Raw genomic sequence first — 23,309 nt, forward strand, 5'->3', positions numbered from 1 at the left:
ATTCTTTAGGGATCCTTCCTTTAATTCATCCATTTATAAACTGACAATAAGCGAAAACTATCCTGAAATACAAGACATTCAAGTGTCAGATTCTATTTTTATGTTTATTAAATTATTTGTCAATTTAAACCGAATTAAATTACATAGCCGGTCAATTATTTTGTAAAAAAAAAAAAAAAAAAAATTACATCTACAGTTCTGATACGTGCCAGCTGTCCTTATATCCACTTTTTTAACAAACACGCTATCGGAACATTTTTATGATGCACCAAACTTCAGTTCCGCATACGTTTTTGTATTATGACTTGATATCTCAGATACGTTTCTTTACATTTTAATATTTTTATTTAACATTTATATATTTTCTGACATGTCTAAGTATATATAAGACTATTATATGGCCAATAATTAATGTTTATTCGCGTTAATATTTCGTTTCTTGCCGAGCTCAGAATACTGAGGAACATTCACCCACCGCCATGTGTTTCCTGTAGCGAGAATGTGTGTAAACACCAACTTTGGTTGCATCATAAAATAACAGTATTTAGTATTCAGTATTATATATAACCGCTTGAAAATGCTGCTGTTTTGTCCAACCTGTGGGAATGTGTTAATCGTGGAAGAGGGGCAGAAATGCTTCAGATTCGCGTGTAATACATGTCCATATGTGCACAACATCACCAGGAAGGTAATGAGTTACTAATAACAGTTATACACTTTTTATTAAAATACGTTTCATTAAAATACGTGATAACCCGTGCTGTGTTTTGAATGGAACGCATTAAAATACGTTGAAGATGAAATGATAGGACATTATGATGCCAGCATATCTGATGACGTGAACCTTCGATTAAGATAACTGTTACGTGGGATAAAATTATTGTTCGCTTCCAACATATGTAACGTTAATATGTGGACATTCGATTCGATTGATTCGAATATTTACGATTAATGTTTATTCACATTATGACGATATAGCACACCACATTCGAATTAAACAATGTACATTTTCCATTCAAATGGAAAAAATTTCATTTTTTTGTTATTTTATATCATATATGAGTTTATTCGAACGCTGGAGAAATAATGTGATATTTTTTTATTTAGTTGCTGTATCTGAATATACATAACGTTACGTCCCTAATATGTACTATGCGATATGAAAAAGAGTACAAGATTAAATGACAATCACAACACGATGTAGTATGTCTGGATTACATTCACATGCACTACAAAGCAGTCTTTGGAATGATATAGGAGAGAAAGGACTCCTCAATTAGAACATTGACCAAAAATGCTGTCACTAGTTTTTGAGACTCTGTCAACATAAAACACACATATATCTGATCTAACTATTGATTATTTTGGCAGGTGAATAACAGGAAGTACCCCAAGCTGAAGGAGGTTGATGATGTTCTCGGGGGCTCTGCTGCTTGGGAAAATGTGGATTCCACTCCAGGTAAAACAGTGTATCCTAGTGCAATAAAAACACTACTTGTATGCCTAATGAATATTTGACGATACATTCTGGTGGCTTTAAATTAACATTTGTAATCCTTCTAGATTTGTTTTGAGGTGTAACACTTTCTCATTTTTTCTTTAAAGAACCTTGTCCAAAATGTGAGCACCCAAGGGCCTACTTTATGCAGATTCAGACTAGATCTGCCGATGAACCAATGACAACCTTCTACAAGTGCTGCAATATACAATGTGGGCATCGTTGGAGAGATTAAATCAGAGACCTCGGTTTCTGACTTTGAGGCTCAGAATATGTCCTCATAATAGAATATACGGTTTTCATCAGAAGATTTTATATTTATTTCTTGGAGCCAAAATGGTGGCTTTTATTTGGATTAAAAACCAGACACCATTTATTCATCAACTACTTTATTTTCACTATTATGAAATGTGAATGCATCATTATGACAGTAACTACATAATTTACAGCTTGGTTGTTCTGGCATGATGACTGTGTGTGTGTTTGTGCGTGCGTGTGCAAGTAAAAAAACAACTTCTCATATATAACACAGTTTATCTTTTTATTTGTTCAAATAATGAGTCCATACGTTTTGTTTTACATACACATTTAATTAAGACTTGAGTTGAGCATGGCATCTGGTGAAGTGCCATATACTATTCTCAAGGCATCTATCTACAGCTGCATTCATGTAACACAAGCTTGACATCTATTGTCTGCAACAGCATCAAGTCACTTCACAAAGCAAGTAGACCTACGTAGTCAAGAGCATATTAAATTAAAGGGAGCCAGACAGGATTGTGCAAGTAAAATCCCATCATGCATACATATTTACTGGAGATTATAACAGACATGTAGTTTTTGCAGATGATGGAGAGGTATCTTAATTATATTACAAGTCATGGGTGAGGGAATGAAATTATGGCAGATAGGATTAAGTAATTTTTTCAGTCAGAAAATAGTACATTGGGATTTCTGCTGGATATTTTGAAATCAGAACTGAATGTGGCTAAAGTTATTTCTGTAATGACTGCATATGGAATATAGAGCCAATGTCAGTGTTCACTGGACAGATCTGATTAAAAAGATAATATACAATGAGACACCAGGTTTATATCTATTTACAGACAGATTGCTACATGTTTCTTTTGTGTTAAATAGTACAATGGAAAAGTACGTAAAGTCTGATTGTGAAATAGCTATAATGTTGGCAGATTGTCTAACAGGTAAAAAGAATTAACTGAATCTTCTTTTGAAATTACACTATGTAACCTCTTAATAAGAAAGAAAATATATATATATATATATATATATATATATATATATATATGTGTGTGTGTGTGTGTGTGTGTGTGTATTACTAAAGAGTGCAAACCATGTCGGTTATTTACCCAAAACAACTTGATCACCCTATAATAATCATTTATATTTTAGAGGTGTCGGGACGAATTTTGCGGGAAATTGCATATATCCATATACAGTACAGAAAAATATCTTCGCGTTTATGTTGTGAGAGAAGCAAGAAGCTGAAACTTTGTTGTCAAAACGAACAAGAGAAAATGGCCATGGATCATTCAAAACGGTATTCGCTATAGAAAAACCAAAGAAACCCCGCTCACCGATACAGCAGTGCGTCAAACTACATTCATCCACTTTAGAGGAGCAGAGCCGAAGCACAACCAAAACAATGTGTTATTCCGCGAGACGCATGCAGGTTTCTTTTCTTTTTTTAAACCGATACAAGGCCAAAGCTTACTAAGTGTAGTTTTAAACAAAAGATGAAAAAACAGACGTCTCAATATTGAGATATAGTGTCTAAGCACTGCTGCTGCTGTAGCCTTCGTACTAATTTCAGCAGTAAATCACATTTCTGAAAAGAACAAAATTTATAGAAAATATTTAGCTATTCAGAAATAGCCCTAACCAAATAAAGGAAAATCTTTGGATAATTCCATTCAAATCACAATCACAATCTGACCAGACAAACACACACACACACAAAAGGAAGATCAGGACAATCATCCTTTAAATCCCTGTGGCCTGTTGCACACAGTATTAATAAGCGAAGGGTTAATCTGCTTTGAGTTATGAAGCCCAGTTCAGCAACCAGCCCAGCGTGAGGGCACATATGGCCCAATAGAGCACTAGGCAAGATTAGAGTGTTGTCATACAGCCACCTTCATCATGCTGGTGAGCTCCAACAGCAAAGCAGAACAGCCTTTACCAAAAATGTATTCCCTTTTTGAAGACAACTTCACTACATCAAGTAGAAATAAAAATAATGACCTGAATAAAAGATGATAGTTTACAGAAGTCTCAAACAGCTTACTGACAAGACAGAACAGCTAGTATAGTTGTTTGAAAAACACCTTAGCTATAATTTTGATTCAAAGTTCTAAAATAAAATGTATATTGGTTGAATTCCACAAATATGTCCCTAGCATCACTGCATCCCATATTAAAGGAACAGTTGGGTAAAGCAATATGAATTATGGATTCTAATTTATTTCTGGAAGCAATGGTTTGAAGTTAAAAATGTCTTGATTTTTTTTTTTTTTACAAACACAGTTTGTAGATTACTCACATTACTTGTGAATTATTGTGATGTTTCTATCATCTGTTTGGACTCTCGTTCGGACGGCAGCCATTCACTGCTAAATTTCTCTAAATCTGTTGAATCCAATGAAGAAACAAACCCATCTACATCTTGAATGGCCTGAGAGTGAGTATATTTTCACCAAATTTTCATTTCTGGGTGAACTATTCCTTTAAAACACCATGAGCTTTAATGAAAGCTATTTAGCATCTCTAAATTATCAAATGTTATTTACATGGACATACAGATCCCTTTATCAACAGAAATCCTTCATCTAAAATGACATCTATACAACAATGCATGTTACACTGATAAGCATATCTCAAATCAACAGGAATTGAATCTTATCAACAAATCTAAGAAATTGAAAACAAAAGAGAAAGAAAACAATTTCCATAACATTTGCATATCATGCCAACTATAGAGACATTTTCACATGTAAAAGCAATCACGTTACCCCAGAACTTCAAAAGTCTCAGACCCAGCCATCTAAGACTTTAAACAATAATGCATAAAATAATAATCCTACAATCCAACAATACTGACCCTGCAGTGAACTTCATGTAGTTTCGCTACACACTAATATTCACAGATGAGCTTTTCAAGGTTAATGTTTTCACATATTCTCTAAATGTACACACTTAGCACTACTAAAAAAAAACAGTGCTTGGATGACACAATGTAAATGTCAATCATGCATCATATAAAACGTACCCATCCTTCAATGATTGCTAATAACCTCTGCTTAATTTTAGAGACATCAGTAACTATGTCAAGTGCCTGTACAAAATGATATATATGTTGGCAAAATGACCACAGAGAACAGAGGGAAATGAAAACGGGTCGTCTACACCCACCAGAACGAGGACACAGCATGATTGCTGATGGGATAAACTGTTAGCATATGCGCTTATATGTGTAAATATAGCCCTTGCAGTTTGGGCAAGTGTGTGTCACATCCTTGAGGTCATCCATGAAACAGGGGATCAAGCAGCAACCTAGATCACAACTGCAAAACAAAGACAAAAGTCAGAAGGAATCTCTAAGAGGTATCATAGGGCTCATTATGAATTAATTTATTCAAAACTAAATTAAAAATGCAATTCATGCACGCAATGACCTGAATACATCTCTTTTATTTTGAAAACTTAAATATTTCTGTGCCAAACTTAATTTACATCACTATTGACATGTTTGGAGTCAGTTTGATTTTTAAAAAGAAATTAACACTTTTTATCCAGCAAGGATGGATTAAATTGATCAAAGGTGAAAGTAAAGACTTTTACAATGTTACAAAAGATTTCTAATTCAAATAACTTCTGTTCTTTTGAACTGCACTTATCACGGTTAACACAAAAAAAAATATGAATGGTTTCTAACATTGATAATCATGAGAAATTTTTCTTGAGCAGCAAATCAGAATATTAGACTGATTTCTGAAGGATCATGTGACTGGACTAATGATGCTGAAAATTCAGCCTAGCATCACAGAAACAAACTACATTTTAAAATATATTCAAACTGAAAACAGACATTTTAAATTGCAATATTGCAATACTTTACTTTGATCAAATAAATGCAGACATGGTGAACATAAAAGCCTTCTTTCAAAAACTTGTTTAAAATAAATTACAAATGCCAGGGTGATGCAACTGTCCTGAAATCATAATGAAGAAAAAAAGCTTCATCGTAACCTTTTATTATTATTTCTTAGGAAAATGTATGTCTGCTAAATTCAACAAAATCCAAGATTAAGAAAAAAACATAACAAAAAGATGTATATATATATATATATATATATATATATATATATATATATATATATATATATATATATATATATATATATATATATATATAGTAATTTTATTTTGCTTTTGTCAGTTTTTTTAATATAGCTATCTTTTTTTTTCATTTCGGTTTTAGTTATTTTAGGAAATTAAGTTACACTAAATGAAAATGAGGAATGCTAAGTCAATGCAAAAATTAAGTACATATATTTCTTATGGTTGTGATTTGGTTTTCAAATATATCTATAATAACCCTGCAGAGGTCATATCAGATCACATTGTGCTGCTGAGTTCCACGGCTCACTTACCCCACAAAGAAGCAGAACATACAGATAAGAGTATTTGTGAAGCCGATGTCGTGCCTGATGCGGGTGACGATGGGTTGCTGGCAGTGTGGACAAACCGTCTGCACTGGAGCCGCTTGGAACATCTCCCCCTGTAGAACAGTCACGGTGGTGGTGGTGGCACCAGGAGGGGCGAGAACTGTGGCTGTGTGACCTGGAGCAAAGTGACTGGGCCCCGGGCCATAGTGCTCGGCTATCGGATGAGGAAAGTGTCCAGGTGGAGCATAGTAAACACCTGCAGCACATGAATGAATCTTAAAGATCCCTGCACACAATAGATCTTGTGGACAATGTAGCTTGTATCCATCTTCCATGTAACACACAAAAAAAGATATTTTGACGAATGTTCATATGGTCTCAGGCCCCATTGATGTCCATAGTATGGGCAAAAAATACTATGGAAGTCAATGGGAACCAAAACTGTTTGGTTCTTCAAAATATATTTTTTTGTGTTAGACAGAAGAAAGAAAGTCATACAGGTTTGGAATTACATGTTGGTGAGTAAATTATGCCAGTATATTTATTTATGCCTGAACTATTCCTTTGCAAGAATTCAGTTCGGAGCGAGTTATTAAATATCAATGGTAGATTACAAACACACACAAAAAAATTATACTGATTAATGTTCACCAATCAACCATTTTTTGACCAGAATGTGTATTTTAAAAAGTGAAACAGGTTTTGATTTATTTTGTAAGTTGCTCTTCTTTCTGAAATGCTAATGTTTCCGAATGACTGCTGATGCAATAGTGTGTCAGTTAGGAAGGCACACTCACCGTGAGGATGAGGCATGGGCATTGACATATGCACAGGTTTAGGCATGTGACCTTCTCCTGGGACATGCGGAGGAACAAAGCCAGGCTGAAGTGTGGCTTCATAAGGTGGAGGTCCATATTCTGGAGGCAGTGGATACCCATGTGGAGGTCCTGTCGTTACTGGAGCACTGGCTGCTGAGGAAACACAGCTTTATGTTAAATAAAAGAACTGGTGAGATGTGATCTGCTCATAATTAATTTTAAACATGCAGTGGTGTCCAAACATCTTTGACCACTAGTGAAATGACTGTATTAATTATTTTGCATTGTTTTTTAAAATAAAGTTTTCCTTAGAAATGACTATATCAGCATAACAATTTAAGTGAAAGATTGTATGTGACAAACGTCATGGGTTTAAAGTATAAATTAGTTTAAATGTCACTAAAAAGATTGGTTAAAATATAGCAGAATCATTTATATAACTTGTATTTGTATTATTCAAAAATTTTGTAGTTTTTTTTATAAAATTTCTGTGTATGCTATTTATTTTATATTAGGTCTATAGCATGGTGTATTTTTATTTGTTTATTTTTTTTTAACAAAAGATAAAGTGAGTAACTTTTTAAGTGAGTTTGTTGTTTGTACTTTTTTGTTGATTTCCATCCAAGCAGCTGACCCCATTTTATTAGCTAGTGAAAGTAAAATGCGCACAAGCATTTATAAGCTATTTAAAAGTGAAGGAAAGCGAGGAGAAGAGGGAAAACCCCAACGAACGCCCAATATATATATATATATATATATATATATATAGGCTGTGGAGGGTCAGAAAGCTCTCGGATTTCATCAAAAATATCTTAATTTGTGTTCAGAAGATGAACAAAGGTCGTATGGGTTTAAAACCACAAGTAATTAATGACTTTTATTAATGAATTAATGATTTTAATTTGTGGGTAAATTATCCCTTTAAGGGAAACATAACACTGTATTTACATACTGTGAGACTGTCTTCAAAGTAGGTTTAAAAACTATTTATTTTATGTTAATAGAGATCAGAAAAATATCAAGGAATTTACCAGGAACTGAAGGTTGTCCATTTTTCTCCCCAAGAAATGGGGCACTCGGGCCCCCGGGGTATGGAGGAGGGGGGTCACTGGACATGTTGGTTCCCTGGAAGGAGGCCAGAGATGGGAGCTCTCCTCACACTGTGCTGATGTTCAAGCAGTGTTTCTGAGGGGAACACAAACAGGCCACACGCATGGTTCAGTACCCAAACACTGTAATGTGATAGTGCTATCCCTGACTACTGTTGCCGAGGCATTTGAAGCACATCCACATATTTACAGAGACTCACTGCCTACATTCCCCTGAGACCACAAATAAAACCAAAGTGTCCATAATCATGAATGATCTGCCCTTACGAACACAGATTTTGTTTGCCCTTTAGACTAATAAGGGTCAGTTGGTCAAGCCATGTGCCTCATCGATACAGATCTGTATCCTAAATAAATAATAATACAGGTTATGAAATAAAAAACTGTTCTGCAAGACTGTCTATGATCATCTTTGAGTCAGATGTACAAGCTACATCAATATACTATATGATAAACCATTCAAAATAAAATATAATTATAAAAGGTTTGGGGGTCAGTAGTTTTTTTTTTTTTTTTTAAAGTAATTAAACCTTTTATTCAGCAAGGACAAATTATATTGACCAAAAGTGACAGTAAAGACATGTATGATGTTACAAGACATTACAGTACCCTGAAAACAAATCAACCGAACAATTGAGCAGAACAAACATTTTTAACAGTGAAAATAATAATAACATTCATTTACACTGTGTATATATATGTGTGTGTGTGTGTGTGTGTGTGAATTATATCTATTTCAAATATATGCTGTTCTTTTAAACTTTCTATGAGTGAAGGAATCCTGCAAAAAAAAAAGTCTCACAGTTTCTGCAAACATATTAAGCAGCAAAAGTGTTTTTAGCATTGATAATAATAATAAGAACTGTTAACTGATCAGCAAATCGGCATATTAGAATGATTTCTGAAGGATCATGTGACACTGAGGACTAGATTAATGACTGCTAAAAATCAGCTTTGACATCACAGGTATAAATAAGAATTAAATAAAAATATTTCAAAATGGAAAATAATAATATTCACAATATTTTGATAAAATAAAAGCAGCCTTGGTGAAGAAAAAAAAAGGACACATATGAATTATTTCTTTCATAACTATTTTTTTTAATCTTACCAACCTCAAACTTTTGAACAGTAGTATATAATGCATAACCCTCATAATAACATGTGCCTGAGTGGTGAGGTGCATCGTTCTCTCTGTCGGTTAAAAATTACCTAGTTAGTTCAACGTATCAAGATTCTTGTACCAGACAGCTATGAAAGCTAGAGATATAAAACAAAAGCAGACAAATAAAATAAGTAACTTGGATACAAAGCAATGTTACAAAATAAGATGCGATCTTCAGCATCTTGGGTGTAAGTATAGTTTGGGCCTTTGAGAATTCAAAGTAATAACATTTATAGTAGGAAAAACAATGGCACAGTATTCTTGGAAACTCTGATATGTAGGTCAAGACTAACTAGATGTCACACGATGACTGCTTTATGTGGAATATGTGTCATTTAGTTTCATTTTAGGAAAAATAAATGCAAATGAGAAACAAGATCATGGTGGTGAAAACAGCATCTCATTTGAAACCCAAATCGAAGTATAGACACTATGTTAATACTGTAGGTGTGTCCCCTTTCGTGACTCAGCAGGTGATATAACAGAAATGATCAAATTTGCATTTTCTTGGAATGATTGCCACCAGCCACTGGGGATGAAGCAGGAAATGCAAAAACAAAGGCATACTTTATGTGGAGCATATAAATGTTGTGTGAACCTAACGCCTGTTGGTTTATGAGAGTGATTTGCTGCTCAGTTCACATCCCATACTTGAGACACTGGAAATGGATTACACAGAATGTGCTCTCAATAAACACAAATTATGTTAACATAACTGATGCATTTCTCTCATGTGATTAGGGTATTTCAACTTCAATTTTAAAAAAAACAGATCTGATACAAACCAGTTGATGGCCTTCCTATTGATTACAAACATTAACACCGCATACACTAAAAAAAGCCTGTTGGGTCATTTTATTGTGTTATTTTTAAGTGCTGGGTCATATTTACTCTGAATACAAATGAAGAAACCCTCTCACACACCTACCCAGCGCTGAGTCAGTGTAACCCAATGTTGGGTAAACTTTGCCAAACTAGTTTCAAATGGATAGATTTATTAGCAGTCATTCTGTGTTCTGTCCTGAAGGAAAACATCCTGAGGGAAAACCTCCTGAATGAATGAAATTAAAGTTTGTATTACATTGCATTCCTATCAAATTATTATTCTACAAATAGGAAAACATCTGCAGTTCCACATATTTTACTTTTTTATGTAAGTTAATTAAGTTCTTTTAAGACCAAGAAAATTGCAATCTAATGTAAATGTCTTGTATTAGCAACGCTTCAAAGTTGTTGTTTTTTTTTTTCTGGTTTTAAGCACAAACTCACTTCATTTTTTTCATTTTTTCAGTTTGCATCTCATGTGAATGTATCTTGATTTAAGGATGTTTAAATATTTGCAATATAAAACAAATCAAACTACTGTGGAAGATTTTTTTTATGCATGCATGCATTATTTAATGGCTTGAATTTAAGACTTTCTGCTCACATATAAGACTCGCTTTTTTGCCTTAGCATATATAGTGGAAGGGAAAACTAAAACTTTTTAAGTCCCACAGAAGCCCTGGGTTATTCTGGTGCTTTCTGGAGTAGATGATGGCTCAAACAGAGATCAGTGATTATCCAACCTGCTTCATCTCCGCGAGCACTGATTGCATAAGACCACCCTAACCTTCACTGTTACTCAACTTTTACTGTGATTTACCATCACAAAGAACCAGCAAGCAAATTGCCATTTGTGTCAATAGTTACTGGCCTCATCATCAATGGAAGGAAAATCTAGTTACGGTTACTCTGGCTAAAATAAGCCCCGGTCTCTACACTAACCCCAAAAATAGCACACAAGTGTAGAATGACCATGTCCAGCTCTATTGCATACATGCAATCTTCATTCATCGCAGTAAGCAACAACAAGCCTGGCTAGCTAAGATGTCTCACTGTCCTTTATTCATATTAACATGGTAGCGAAGGATATCTGTTAAAAAAGCCACGAACAAATTTACAAACGAAAACCGTTTCACAGACGATAAACGATAGTAATTAAATTCCCTCGGTCATACTTGTAAATAACGCGCGAGCAGAGGCCTGACGGCTGCAGCTACGCTACCGGCGCACAGAACCACAGAGCCGGTTATATTCTGGCAACGAGCCGTTACCTTCTGTATCCTCGGTGATGATGGAAATATCAGCTCTGTGAACTTTTCGATGGTTTCTAACTCATACGTTGACGTTTGTAGCACCCCTTTTCCAACAACATCCGCTGCTGGGAAGGATTTGACGTAAACATGGGAGATGGGAGGAGTATGTGAATCCCACTGGTGAGTTGCATCTCCTACTATGACGAAGGCTTGGATAATTATTATTAATGAGGTTGCCTGAGAGGACGCTTTTTCACGGTTACCACGCAACGTCAGCATTACCTATTTAATATTCACATATATTAAGCCTTCGTCGTAGTTAGAGGTAAGTTACGGCTTTTTTAGTCGATGATAAAGAAAATCCATAAAGAATATTTCCTAATAATTATTTTCAGGGTTTATGTATATAACCAAACACTAACCTTCAAAGAGCATTGCATTTAGAACATTTCTTAATTTATTTATTAGTTAGTTATTTTAGGTTTTATTTATTTTAGTTATTTAATATTTATTATTATTTATTTTAGTTAGTTATTTTAGTTATTTTAGCCGAAAATTTATTTTTCATATATCAAATATATTATATATTATATTATATTATATATATTTTAATCATATATATTTTTTAATGCCAAAAATACATTACTGTCCTGATTACAGTGTATGGCTGTACGTGTGCATTTGTGGCTGCCTGCTCACAAAACTTACACACATGTACAGTTAAAACAAATATTTTTGAAACTGCAATTTGGACCTTCAACCCAATGGTTCCCATATTGCAGGTATTTCATGAATTGTTATGATCAAACACTTTCACTGTATAAATAAAATCTGATCAAGTATTGCTGGTCATTAAGAATAACTTACTAAGATACTAGCCTTGGTGTGATTGTTTATATATATATAATTTTGTTTTGTGACATTATAGCATATTGTTTTTGTTATTGATGTTCAGCTTTAAGTTAATATGAAGAAAATGCTGTGAGCTATGTATTGTAGATGCACAGAAACATCAAGAATCACTGCATGAATCTCAACCTGAAAATAAACAAAATCCTTTTTTCTGGTTGTTTTGTGGTGTTCAGAGCTGATCTGTTTATCTGAATATTTTGTCACCATTGTTGAGATTCACACTCTTGCACTACACACTAGTTGCAAAAGCTTTTAAAACATCATAGCCAAGTAAAATAAATGTATAATATTACATACACAGCCAGGTCAGAATCTAAAACAACCACTAGCCAAATTTTAGTTTCACCTGCTTTTTTGCCAAAACAAAAGTGTTCTAAAAACAGCTGAAGCAGCAAAAGAAAAAAACTTATGTGAGAAAGTCAAGGGTGAAGAGCCGAACCAAAGCAACAACTGATTTCCATCATCATTTGGTAACATCAAACTTTATAAAAGAAGTTCAATATCTAAACCTCTGTTAATTCTCAATAAGAAATTGTTATGAAAGAAATCAAGTTAATGAAGCTGGTAATGCTGTTTGTGGAGTTGTTTAATCCTCCTCTGCTGAGATCTTTAGAGATCTGTAAGTTCTTCAACATTTTAAGGGTTTCTTTTGTGTTTTGTGAGTTGTTCATTGTCAATGTCAATTTTATTTATATATCACTATTAAGCACAATGTAGGTTGACCAAAGTGATGCCCAGTAGAAAAAGAAAGTTGAGCTAGTGCTTGAGTCCAGGATGAACCAGAAAGCATTGATGATGTGACTGCAGTCATTAATGCAGTTTTGTCTATACATCAGCTCAATCATATGTATTACAATGAAGTAATTCAGGAATAATCTGTAAAATAAATAAAATAAAATGAAATAAAGTGTTTAATGAAAATGTCCGCACAATATTTTTGCATTTTATTTGACAGATTAATTACTTTTTTTTTCTGTGCATACAAAAATTGGCAAAAAATATATTAGAAGAAAATATATGTACGTAAATATATGGTATTTTAACAAATTCATTTTTGCATTTTATTTAAATGAAATCTAAATAGCAGCTGTCATTGCTTGTCATTTGACCACTTTCTAACATTTTATTTTTAAATGAATATATATCATTGTAATAATTCAGAAAATCCCTCTTTTGTAAAACATTTAATTAAAGGTTCCGTAAAAAAAAAAAAAAAAAAATCTCTATATATATATTATTTATTAAAATTAGGATAATTTACCTTCATTTTGTTTTTTGTTTGGCAGGCATTGTTGCCAGTCATTTGACGGTTTTATTACTTCTTTTTATTCCATGCATACAAAAATGGCTCAAAATATATAAAAGAAGAAAATATATAAATGTAAATATATTTTAACAAATAAATTTTGGGGCAATTTTGTATATCATATATATAAGTTTCAGTTTAGTTTGCACCAATCCTGGGTTTTAGGTACCATGAAAGTGGCTTGGCTTTTACCTGCTCCAAGGCAGGCTAAGTTTTGGGTAAGAGATCTCAAACTGAAATTGGACCAATCAGATGTAAGCAAAGTATGCTCCACAAAATCAAAGCCTGAGCTGACACAGAAAGCTGATGATCCGCATCATCAAAGCCAGATTGGAGTGGTTTGGGTTTGTCAACTCAAAACTAATCCTGTAACTCTGAATTTGTACAACTACAGACCTTTGATGCAGTGGATGAACACTTACCACTGAAGAGATTGAGATGTTTCTGGTTTTGTTCTTTTATATTCTGTAGTTACCATAAGAGGGCACTGCATGCAATAAAATTATTACTTTTTCGGCCATGAATCCCTTGAAAATGTTTTACAGTAATTTCAGTTTTGATTTTGTTGTTTTGCAAGTTAAATTTCTGTGAAAGCATAAATTATTGTTGATTGCCAATCAGCCTCAAGTCTCTACAGAGGTTCTGGTTATCTGGTTAGAGTAAAAACAACTCAACTTATCACAAGAATTCAGGTTGTTACTAGAGTTCATTTAGTTTCATTTCTGCTTCTGTTTTTAGACCACCCATTAGTGGGAACAGTTCTTGGAGTCAGTCCACTGAAATGACTTCTAAAAAAATATTTTCTGGGTGGGGTTTGTTCTTTTTCTTTGTTTCATTATTGAAATACAACTATTCAGGCACAGACTGTACAGTCGGAGTTACTGTCATAAAGCTGGGTCTTTGTATTATTTTCTGTTCATTTGCTTTTCCCTGAGCACATTGAATATGTTTCAGCGTTTCTTGGGATTTGTTTATCTCTCTGCAGTTTCACAGCTTGTGAGTCTCACAGGTTTGTATACTGAAGCTTTTATGTTCTTTGAGATTAAATGATTATAACTTTTTTTCTTAGGAGCAGTGTTTAGAGTTTTAAATTCATTTCTATTTAGTTTACATGTTTGAGCTTGAACAAACTCTGCCAAATGTTGTCTTGCTACTGCATTTACCAGTAAAGTTTTTTTGTTGCATATCATGATTATGACAATATCAGGCTTCTGCAGAATCCAAAACAAAATGACTCTGACCTAACTCTATAAAATACAAAGCTCTAGATGCACGTAGACCCGTGGTCAGGTTATTTTATCTGATACTTCCTTGCTGCTATTCTGTGCTGTATCTTCACCTGTTTTAAATCACATCGTTCTCAATGTGTTTACCAGGTGCACAAGCTGAATGTCCTGTTCAGCTCAACCCACAGAGAGCTTTTGTGAGATACAACGGTTCTGTTGCAGTTAACTGTAGCACTTCAGTCTCACATAAAGGGATGGGATGGGAAGCCAGTGAAGGAGCAGTGCCCAAAACCAGTGACAGTCTGATCACATGGAGAGTGTCACACCTGACAGAATGGGATATAGACCCATACTGCTACATAAACTATGAGGGACAGTGTGTAGTAGAGCTCCCAGTCACTATTTACAGTCAGTTTCTCTGTTACTGAATTTTTTGTCTTTTCATTCTCAGAAATATCTTATAAATGTACATTCATCACTGGAGATTTCAGAGTTTGTAAATCTTCCTCCACAGAGACTCCAGACAATGTGTCCATCAGCATTGTGAATCACACAGGACCAATGATAGAGGGACGGCAGTATCAGCTCCAGTGTGATGTTCACGATGTGGCTCCTGTTCAATATCTCACTGTCAAATGGTATAAAGGACAGACTCTGCTGAATCAAATCACCTTCACTGATGATAGCAAGACTCCAGTGAATGTAAACACCACACTCCTGATCCGTCCAGTCAGAGCTGATGACGGAGCTCAATACAGATGTGAAGCACAGCTTGATCTGGGAGCAGAAGGACCTCAACCTCCTCCAAAAAAAACATCAGGACATCTTAATGTTGAGTTGCACTGTAAGTTTATTATTGCTAAGCTAGCCATATAATTCAGCTGATATTTTCTGAATGGCCTTCTAGTGTGTGAAGGATGTGCAACTGTTATATTTCAGCATACGCAAAGATGTGCATATTAACTGAGATCATTTTGTCAATTATTACATTATGGTTTCAGTTGTATTTTTGCTGATTTATCAATAACACTTGCTCATCATGTTGTTGAGTAATGAGAAATGTCTCTCTGTCTTCCTCAGATAAACCAAAACACTCGAATTCAACAGAGACCATCATTCAAAAGGATGTGGTCACGCTAAACTGTACAGTTAAAGGCAAACCCGGCTCCTGTGTACACATGGTACTCAGATCATCTGAAAGAGGAGATCAGCTCCTCAGTGCTCCAGTCCTCCACACTCAGTCCAGGAAACTACACGTGCACCGCCACAAACTATCTGGGAACTGACACCAAAGTGTTCATCATCAAATCTGAGCAAACATGTTAGTTTTGATCAACAGGGAAATCAGTCCCTTGTTTCCCTTGTAGATGAGAATCTTTTGCACACAGGATGTTTTATAATCTCACTTTATTTCTCTGTGTGTTTGTTCAGCATAATAGCTGATACGTATATTTTATTTTACACATATTTTTAAAAGAAAATGCCTTAATACCACAATTATAATCTTATCTAAAAAGTTTCTATTTGATCTGGCCTACAATCTGTGATGTGATATTTTACTGTTTATGCTCTTCTTTTGCCATCTGTGACTTTGTGCTTGAATGTATCTGTTGATTATATCTGTTATGATTTATTGTACAGCACAATGGACAATGCCAGTTGTTGTAATTGTGCATTACAAATTAAGTGAAAATTAACTGAATAAAAAAAAATAGCCCTCTATTAATTTCCTATGGTTGGCAATTTTGACCTCACACAAAGTGGTCTTTACTTAGATTCATTGAATTAAGTCCATATCTATATCATTGCATATCTAAAAAAGAGAACACTTTGAGTCACTCAGATTGAGGAAAATGTTTTAATATACATATAAAAAAAAAAGACAGAAGAAAGAAACTGGTAAAAAAATTATCAAAAAAGAGAAGTTTTTTCTCCCTCTCTTACTTTCATCTTCTCCCAAACAGTTTGAATCTATGAATCCATAAAACTCTGTTGACTTGTAGCAGTTCCCCAACTGTGGAAGTGAAGTCAGTGTAAATCAATCATGCATGATCAGAGAACTACTACAGCTTTCACATATATACATTCCTGCCTTTATATGTTTGCATGAAATCTAACAGCTGATAGTCACTATAAACATACTTTTTTAATGCAAGTTTTCCTTCCAGTCTGTTATGTTAATTGGTGAAGTTCATGGTAATTAAAAAATAAATACAGTTTGCTTGTACAAGGAAAACAACTTCAGTAGAGTTAATGGGTTACCACTTTGCCTCCAGTGTAAAATCTGGGACCTGAAGCAAAACCAGCTGAGAACCACTGATGTAGATGACAGTTTAAAAGGCAAACAGAGCTGGAGTAAATGACCTGTTTTTATTTAATTTAATTATTTACACGTGAACATTTATTTTGAGCAGTTAAACAGCATTTAAATAAACTTTGACTTCTTTGGAATTTATTTCTTTCTCAGTGTAAACTGATGTAATTTTGCTCAGTTTTAGTTTGTTGGGGCAAATGTGCTTTGTGAGGATCAGTGGAAACAGTGACAACGAGGAACGAGTTTCTCATTTAAAACAATGCTAGCAGCCGAACAACCTCCCTAAACACCTACTGTAAAAATAGTTCACTTTTCAGTGTTTTACCAATGTGACACTTGATAAACTTAACCCTTTACCTGTCACCTCGGGACGCCTACATTTACTTCACTATATTACAATTAAATCTAATCTAATCTTGACAAACTATATATCGCTGGAAATGTCTAAGACTATATTTGTTTTGTAATATATTTTACCAATATTTTTTGTAAAAAATTATGTAGGAAAAATAATAGATTAATTTATGACAAGAGTGCATCCTCAAAAATCTACATCATAACAGGAGTTCTGACCTTTGTTAAAAAAAAGACTTCTTCATTGCCTTTTTCTCTATCACATTTTAGAAATCATCAGAAATTATATATCAACTGAAAACTTAAAGTCTCAAAATTCTTCCTGTATAACCCATTTTAAAATCAGACATTGCATTTCCATGTAAATGGTATATATATATCATGTTACAAAATGTTTTCATTCATGATTTAAAAAAAATTAAGTTTGGATTGTGCACTATAAAGTCTATGTTCAAAAATGTGAATGACAGTTAAGGGGTTTTAAACAAGTGACTAGCAGCTAGCTGTATGAGTGTTTTGAATGAGTACTAAATACATAATTGTTGTTTTTGCATGATGCAAATTGTCAGATAACTTCAACTCATCACAATAATTCTGGTTCATTTAGTTTCATTTCTGCTTCTGTTCAGCTGTCATCCACTAACACGAGTCATTCAACTGAAATCTCTTTATCCGGGGTGGGGTTTGTTCCCTTTTTCTGTTTCATTATCGTGTGCTCGAAGTACAGCTTTTCAGCCACAGACCGTATATTCAGAGTTACTGTCATAAAGTTTGGTCTATTTACAACATTTCCTGTTCAATTGCTTTTCCCTGAGTGCACTGAATATGTTTCAACATTTCTTTGGATTTGTATATCTCTCTGCAGTTTCACAGCTTGTGAGTCTCAGAGGTTCGTATGCTTTATTTGCTCAATGCCTGAAGTACAAACATCTGATACCTGGAATGAGCCTAAATTTGTTTTATGTAGTACTCTATTGGACATGAAATTGTTATAACTTTGTTATCTCTATTAGGACTAGTATTTGGAGTGCTAAATGCAGTTCTGACATTTTTTTCCCTATCATAATTGACAATAGACAAGCTTCTCACTGTTAAGTAAATGTCAGAAATGTACAACACTCTAGAACTGATAACTATAGAGTCTACAGCACTGTATATAGAAATCTGTAGATGCACCAACTGATCCATTGATTAACTATTAGGATCAGTTGGATTAAATAATATATGAATGAAAAGTTAGGAAAGGCAGATACTGTGAATAAATAGCTTGTGTTCTGTAAATGAAAAATGAAAAATTTGTGTAGTGAGGATATTTTCTGATTTTGTATATTATATTATCAAATTAGAAATTGTTCCGAATGTTAAGGAAAAGGTGCATTTTATATATGTTGTGAGATTAACAAGTGTTATATAAAAAAGAAATCCTTCCTATTTTGTTTAACAGGTGCACAAGCTGAATGTCCTGTTCAGCTCAGCCAGCAGCGTGTTGTTGTGAGATACAACGGTTCTGTAGCAGTTAACTGTAGCACTTCAGTCTCACATAAAGGGATGGGATGGGAAGCCAGTGAGGGAGCAGTGCCCAAAACCAGTAACAGTCTGATCACATGGAGAGTGTCACACCTGACAGAATGGGAGATACAGCCATTCTGCTACATAAACTATGAGAGACCGTGTCAAGTAGAGCTCCCAGTCATTATTTACAGTCAGTTTCTCTGTTATTGATTTTTTTGTCTTTTCATTCTCAGAAATATCTAATAAATGTACATTAATCACTGCAGATTTCAGAGTTTGTAAATCTTCCTCCACAGAGACTCCAGACAGTGTGTCCATCAGCATTGTGAAACGCACAGGACCAATGATAGCGGGACGGCAGTATCAGCTCCAGTGTGATGTTCACGATGTGGCTCCTGTTCAGTATCTCACTGTCAAATGGTATAAAGGACAGACTCTGCTGGATCAAATCACCTTCACTGAGGATAGCAAGACTCCAGTGAATGTAAACCCCACACTCCTGATCCGTCCAGACAGAGATGATGATGGAGCTCAATACTGGTGTGAAGCAGAGCTGGATCTGGGAGCAGAAGGACCTCAATATCCTCCAAAGGAAACATCAGACCCTCTCAACATTACTGTATATTGTAAGTAAGATCCATCAGCTCCTATAATTAATCTTTGTTAACGTCCAAATCAAGCAGACTTTTAGTAGTTGTTGCACTTACCATGCGACACAGTGACACAAGTTTTGTAGTAATAGGGATCAGGTGAACTGATCATATTTCATCAAACACAGGCAATTGCTTATTAACCTAGAATTTGAACGAATATTACATATTATGAATAAAATTAACACAAATAAAAAAGGTTTCAGTTGTACAGTACCGCTTTATTAATAACAGTGTCAGGGTTTGGCAAGGAGGAACTCAAATGCAGACAGGGATCACAACACGAAGGGTTTATTTACAAAAAAGGGAAAAACAAAACCCACGAGGGGGAAAACAAGGGCTAGGGTAGACACTAAATAATTTAACAAAAACTGAGTAGACAAGGTAAACAAGGACTCTAAACAGGAGACACGAACTACAAATAAACACTCACTGCTAGACAAAAGACTTCTTAGAGGGGTTACAAGGACAAGATATCTCAGGAGGCTGACAGGTAGGAACACATAAGTTGAACAATTTGAGGAAACAATGACCCGACGAAGGACAGAGCACACTGGGAGATCTAAATAGGGGAACTAATCAAGACACGACAGGTGGCACAGATAGGACAATCACGACAAGACTAGGATAACAAGGGGGGCGGGGCAAGGGAATGAGACAACACAAGCACATGGCCCAAAGACAAGGCCATGTGCTTGTACACAAAACATGGGTCTGCCATGATCCTGCCTCAAGACTAGGAAAAATCAAGGACATGAGGGCAGAATCATGACAAACAGCTGCTCATCATGGTTCTGTGTACTGAGAAATGTCTCTTTTTCTTCCTCAGATAAACCAAAACACTTGAATTCAACAGAGACCATCATTCAAAAGGATGTGGTCACGCTAAACTGTACAGTGAAGGCAAACCCAGCTCCTGTGTACATATGGTACTCAGATCATCTGAAAGAGGAGATCAACTCCTCAGTGCTCCAGTCCTCCACACTCAGTCCAGGAAACTACACGTGCAACGCCACAAACTCTCTGGGAAGTGACAGCAAAGTGTTCATCTTTGAATCCACAGGTGGATTATAGATGAAAAACTGTTGTAAAATGCAGTGATTCTTATATTTGAATTAGATTTCATTGATGTTCATTTAGACATTTTGTATGCCATTTTATAGTTTTTGGTTTGAATGTATTTAACTTAGTTGTTTTGCTCTCATTAATAATGATAATTAATAATAAAGACATATCCGAATACTTTATATTTTTTTCTTTAATGTTGGATTGAGTTATTCTTATTTTGTACACGGTGTTTGATTTCTGGGTTTAAAACCAGTCAATCTTTTGTACACACATCCATGGAATTTTTCCATTAAACAAAAAATTCCTTCTGAAAAAAAGATAAATTGAGCATTGAGCAACAGTTGTTCCTGACGTGTACCAATAAAGTCTTGACATCTAAGACAAGTGGTCTATTTAAATTCCCTTTCTTCAGTGTCTCTTCCATCACATTGCTGCATGCAATTAACTCTCTCCTCCAACCCCAACTCCACCAACTGAACCTGAAATCCGTTCTAATTTTGTTTTTTCTTTACAGTCTCTTCATTAGAAGCAGTCTCTATCGCATTTCTCTTACAACTCATGTTATTGTGAATTGTTATTATGTATGCATATAATGGTTCTGTATTATCATATAATGTATGCATTAATACTGGTTTTTTTCCACAGGTCCAGGATATTACGTGTGCATCGCCACAAACTCTTAGTGAAGTGACAGCAAAGTGTTCATCATCGAATCTACAGGTGGGTTATAGATGAAAAATCTTTGTAAAATGCAGTAATTCTTATATTTTAATTATTTTTAATGTATGTATTTAAATTAGTCTCATTAATAATGATTGCACTTTTGTTACATATCTGAATACTTTATGATATTTTTTTCCTGATAGATAGATAGATAGATAGATAGATAGATAGATAGATAGATAGATAGATAGATAGATAGATAGATAGATAGATCGATAGATCTATGTGTGTGTTTGACCGTGCTCCACGAAACCAGTCTTAAGTGTCAATTTTTTCGAAGTTGAGATTTCTACATCATCTGAAAGCTGAATAAATAAGCTTTCCATTGATGTATGGTTTAATAGGACAAGACAATATTTGGTTGAGATTATTTGAATTATTTGAATATCTGGATTCTGAGGGTGCAAAAAAAATGTAAATACTGAGAAAATTGTCTTTGAATCTGTCGAAATTAATTCTTAGCAATGCTAATTAATAATCAAAATGTATTGATATATTTACATTTTATCTTCATGTATATATTTAAATATCTTCATGGAACATTATCTTTACTTAATATCTTATATCCTATGATTTTTGGCATAAAAGAAAAATCAATAATTTTGTCCCACACAATTTTTTTTTTTTTTTTTTTTTTGGGATATTGCTTAAAATACACCCCAGCAACTTAAGACTGGTTTTGTGCTCCAGGGTCACACACACATACACACACACACATACAGGTCCTTCTCAAAAAATTAGCATATTGTGAAAAAGTTCATTATTTTCCATAATGTAATGATAAAAATTTAACTTTCATATATTTTAGATTCATTGCACACCAACTGAAATATTTCAGGTCTTTTATTGTTTTAATACTGATGATTTTGGCATACAGCTCATGAAAACCCAAAATTCCTATCTCAAAAAATTTGCATATATCATCCGACCAATAAAAGAAAAGTGTTTTTAATACAAAAAAAGTCAACCTTCAAATAATTATGTTCAGTTATGCACTTGTAACCCTACGGTGGTATGTCCTGCTTATAGGCAGGCTAAGGATCTATTGTAGGAGTTATCTAAATCTAGATTCGATGAGGAGGTTGGTTATGTACTAATCATATGGTCCAAAGACTCACAGATTCCACTCCAAAAGAAGCACAGGGCAATAGATTAAAGTTTGAATGTAGCTCTTATTCAATTTAATTTCCTTATTTCCTTGTTCAAAATTCAATATTTAGTTCAGTTCACATAGCATTAGTACCACTGATGTTAACAAATCGGGCACAACTTTTTAGATCTCATGAAACAAAACAAAAGGGAAAATCCTTCAAAGAAAAAAATTGTTACCCTTGAGTGCACTCAAATATTTTAACTGTCCAACCACCCCTTCAATACTCAACATCCATATCAAACCACCCAATGGAACTGTTGCAGCGCTGTTAGTTGAGGCAGTGGACCAGGGAACCAGGCATCAGGGAAAAAAGAGAGGAATCCAGCTTCGGTGGAAAGAACACCAGGGATCCGTGACCAGAAGAAGCCTCAAAAAAAAAAAAAACAGTCTACACAAAAATGTGCAGAAAATCAATTAATGTTCAACTAAATGTCATTTTTTCCATCTTTTCACCATTTAAGCTTCAAGCTAATCAACACAAAATTATAGTTTTCACTCACCGAGATAACTTTGTTTTACAACAGGTGTCGTCTAGATTTCAATGTAGTTCAACCTCGAGGATATATTTCGTTTTCTAAATCAATTTCAATCTTAGTATTTACTTTTGCTCTGGCTCCCGTTTTCCAGCTTTTTTCAAGGCAGCTCGAATGGCAGAAAACAGCAGAAGAAGAACGTTTCATTGTGCACTGCCACCTAGTATTGAACTAGATATTGCATTTTACCCTAGTTTTACGT

At 34.5% G+C, this 23,309-nt stretch overlaps 3 protein-coding genes and 1 pseudogene across 4 annotated transcripts; 3 read left to right on the top strand and 1 right to left on the bottom strand.

Annotated features, from left to right (window-relative positions):
- The first annotated feature begins 418 nt into the window (after positions 1-418).
- LOC127980481 (DNA-directed RNA polymerase III subunit RPC10-like) lies at positions 419-2,025 on the top strand. Its single transcript, XM_052585450.1, has 3 exons — positions 419-688; positions 1,372-1,459; positions 1,606-2,025. Exons 1-3 carry the CDS (start codon positions 578-580, stop codon positions 1,731-1,733), a joined length of 327 nt encoding a protein of 108 aa, XP_052441410.1. The 5' UTR covers positions 419-577; the 3' UTR covers positions 1,734-2,025.
- LOC127980455 (cell death-inducing p53-target protein 1-like) lies at positions 2,023-11,528 on the bottom strand. Of its 2 annotated transcripts, none has more exons than XM_052585449.1 (5): positions 11,375-11,528; positions 8,036-8,189; positions 6,984-7,154; positions 6,172-6,442; positions 2,023-5,082 (listed from the first exon to the last, which is right to left on the bottom strand). In XM_052585449.1, exons 2-5 carry the CDS (start codon positions 8,118-8,120, stop codon positions 4,971-4,973), a joined length of 639 nt encoding a protein of 212 aa, XP_052441409.1. In that variant the 5' UTR covers positions 8,121-8,189; positions 11,375-11,528; the 3' UTR covers positions 2,023-4,970. The 2 variants fall into 2 exon arrangements, with proteins under 2 accessions (XP_052441409.1, XP_052441408.1); XM_052585448.1 differs by having other exon boundaries at positions 6,984-7,157.
- A 2,805-nt stretch (positions 11,529-14,333) lies between these two features.
- LOC127980546 (hemicentin-1-like) lies at positions 14,334-16,522 on the top strand (annotated as a pseudogene).
- Positions 16,523-18,156: 1,634 nt separating this feature from the next.
- Positions 18,157-21,511, top strand: LOC127980530 (cell adhesion molecule 4-like). Its single transcript, XM_052585452.1, has 5 exons — positions 18,157-18,357; positions 18,913-19,170; positions 19,277-19,606; positions 20,460-20,693; positions 21,344-21,511. The coding sequence occupies exons 1-5, from the start codon at positions 18,294-18,296 to the stop codon at positions 21,379-21,381; spliced, it is 924 nt and encodes a 307-aa protein (XP_052441412.1). The 5' UTR covers positions 18,157-18,293; the 3' UTR covers positions 21,382-21,511.
- Positions 21,512-23,309: the final 1,798 nt, after the last annotated feature.

This window comes from Carassius gibelio, chromosome A4 (genome assembly GCF_023724105.1).
Source record: "Carassius gibelio isolate Cgi1373 ecotype wild population from Czech Republic chromosome A4, carGib1.2-hapl.c, whole genome shotgun sequence".
NCBI classification, from domain to species: Eukaryota; Metazoa; Chordata; class Actinopteri; order Cypriniformes; family Cyprinidae; genus Carassius; species Carassius gibelio.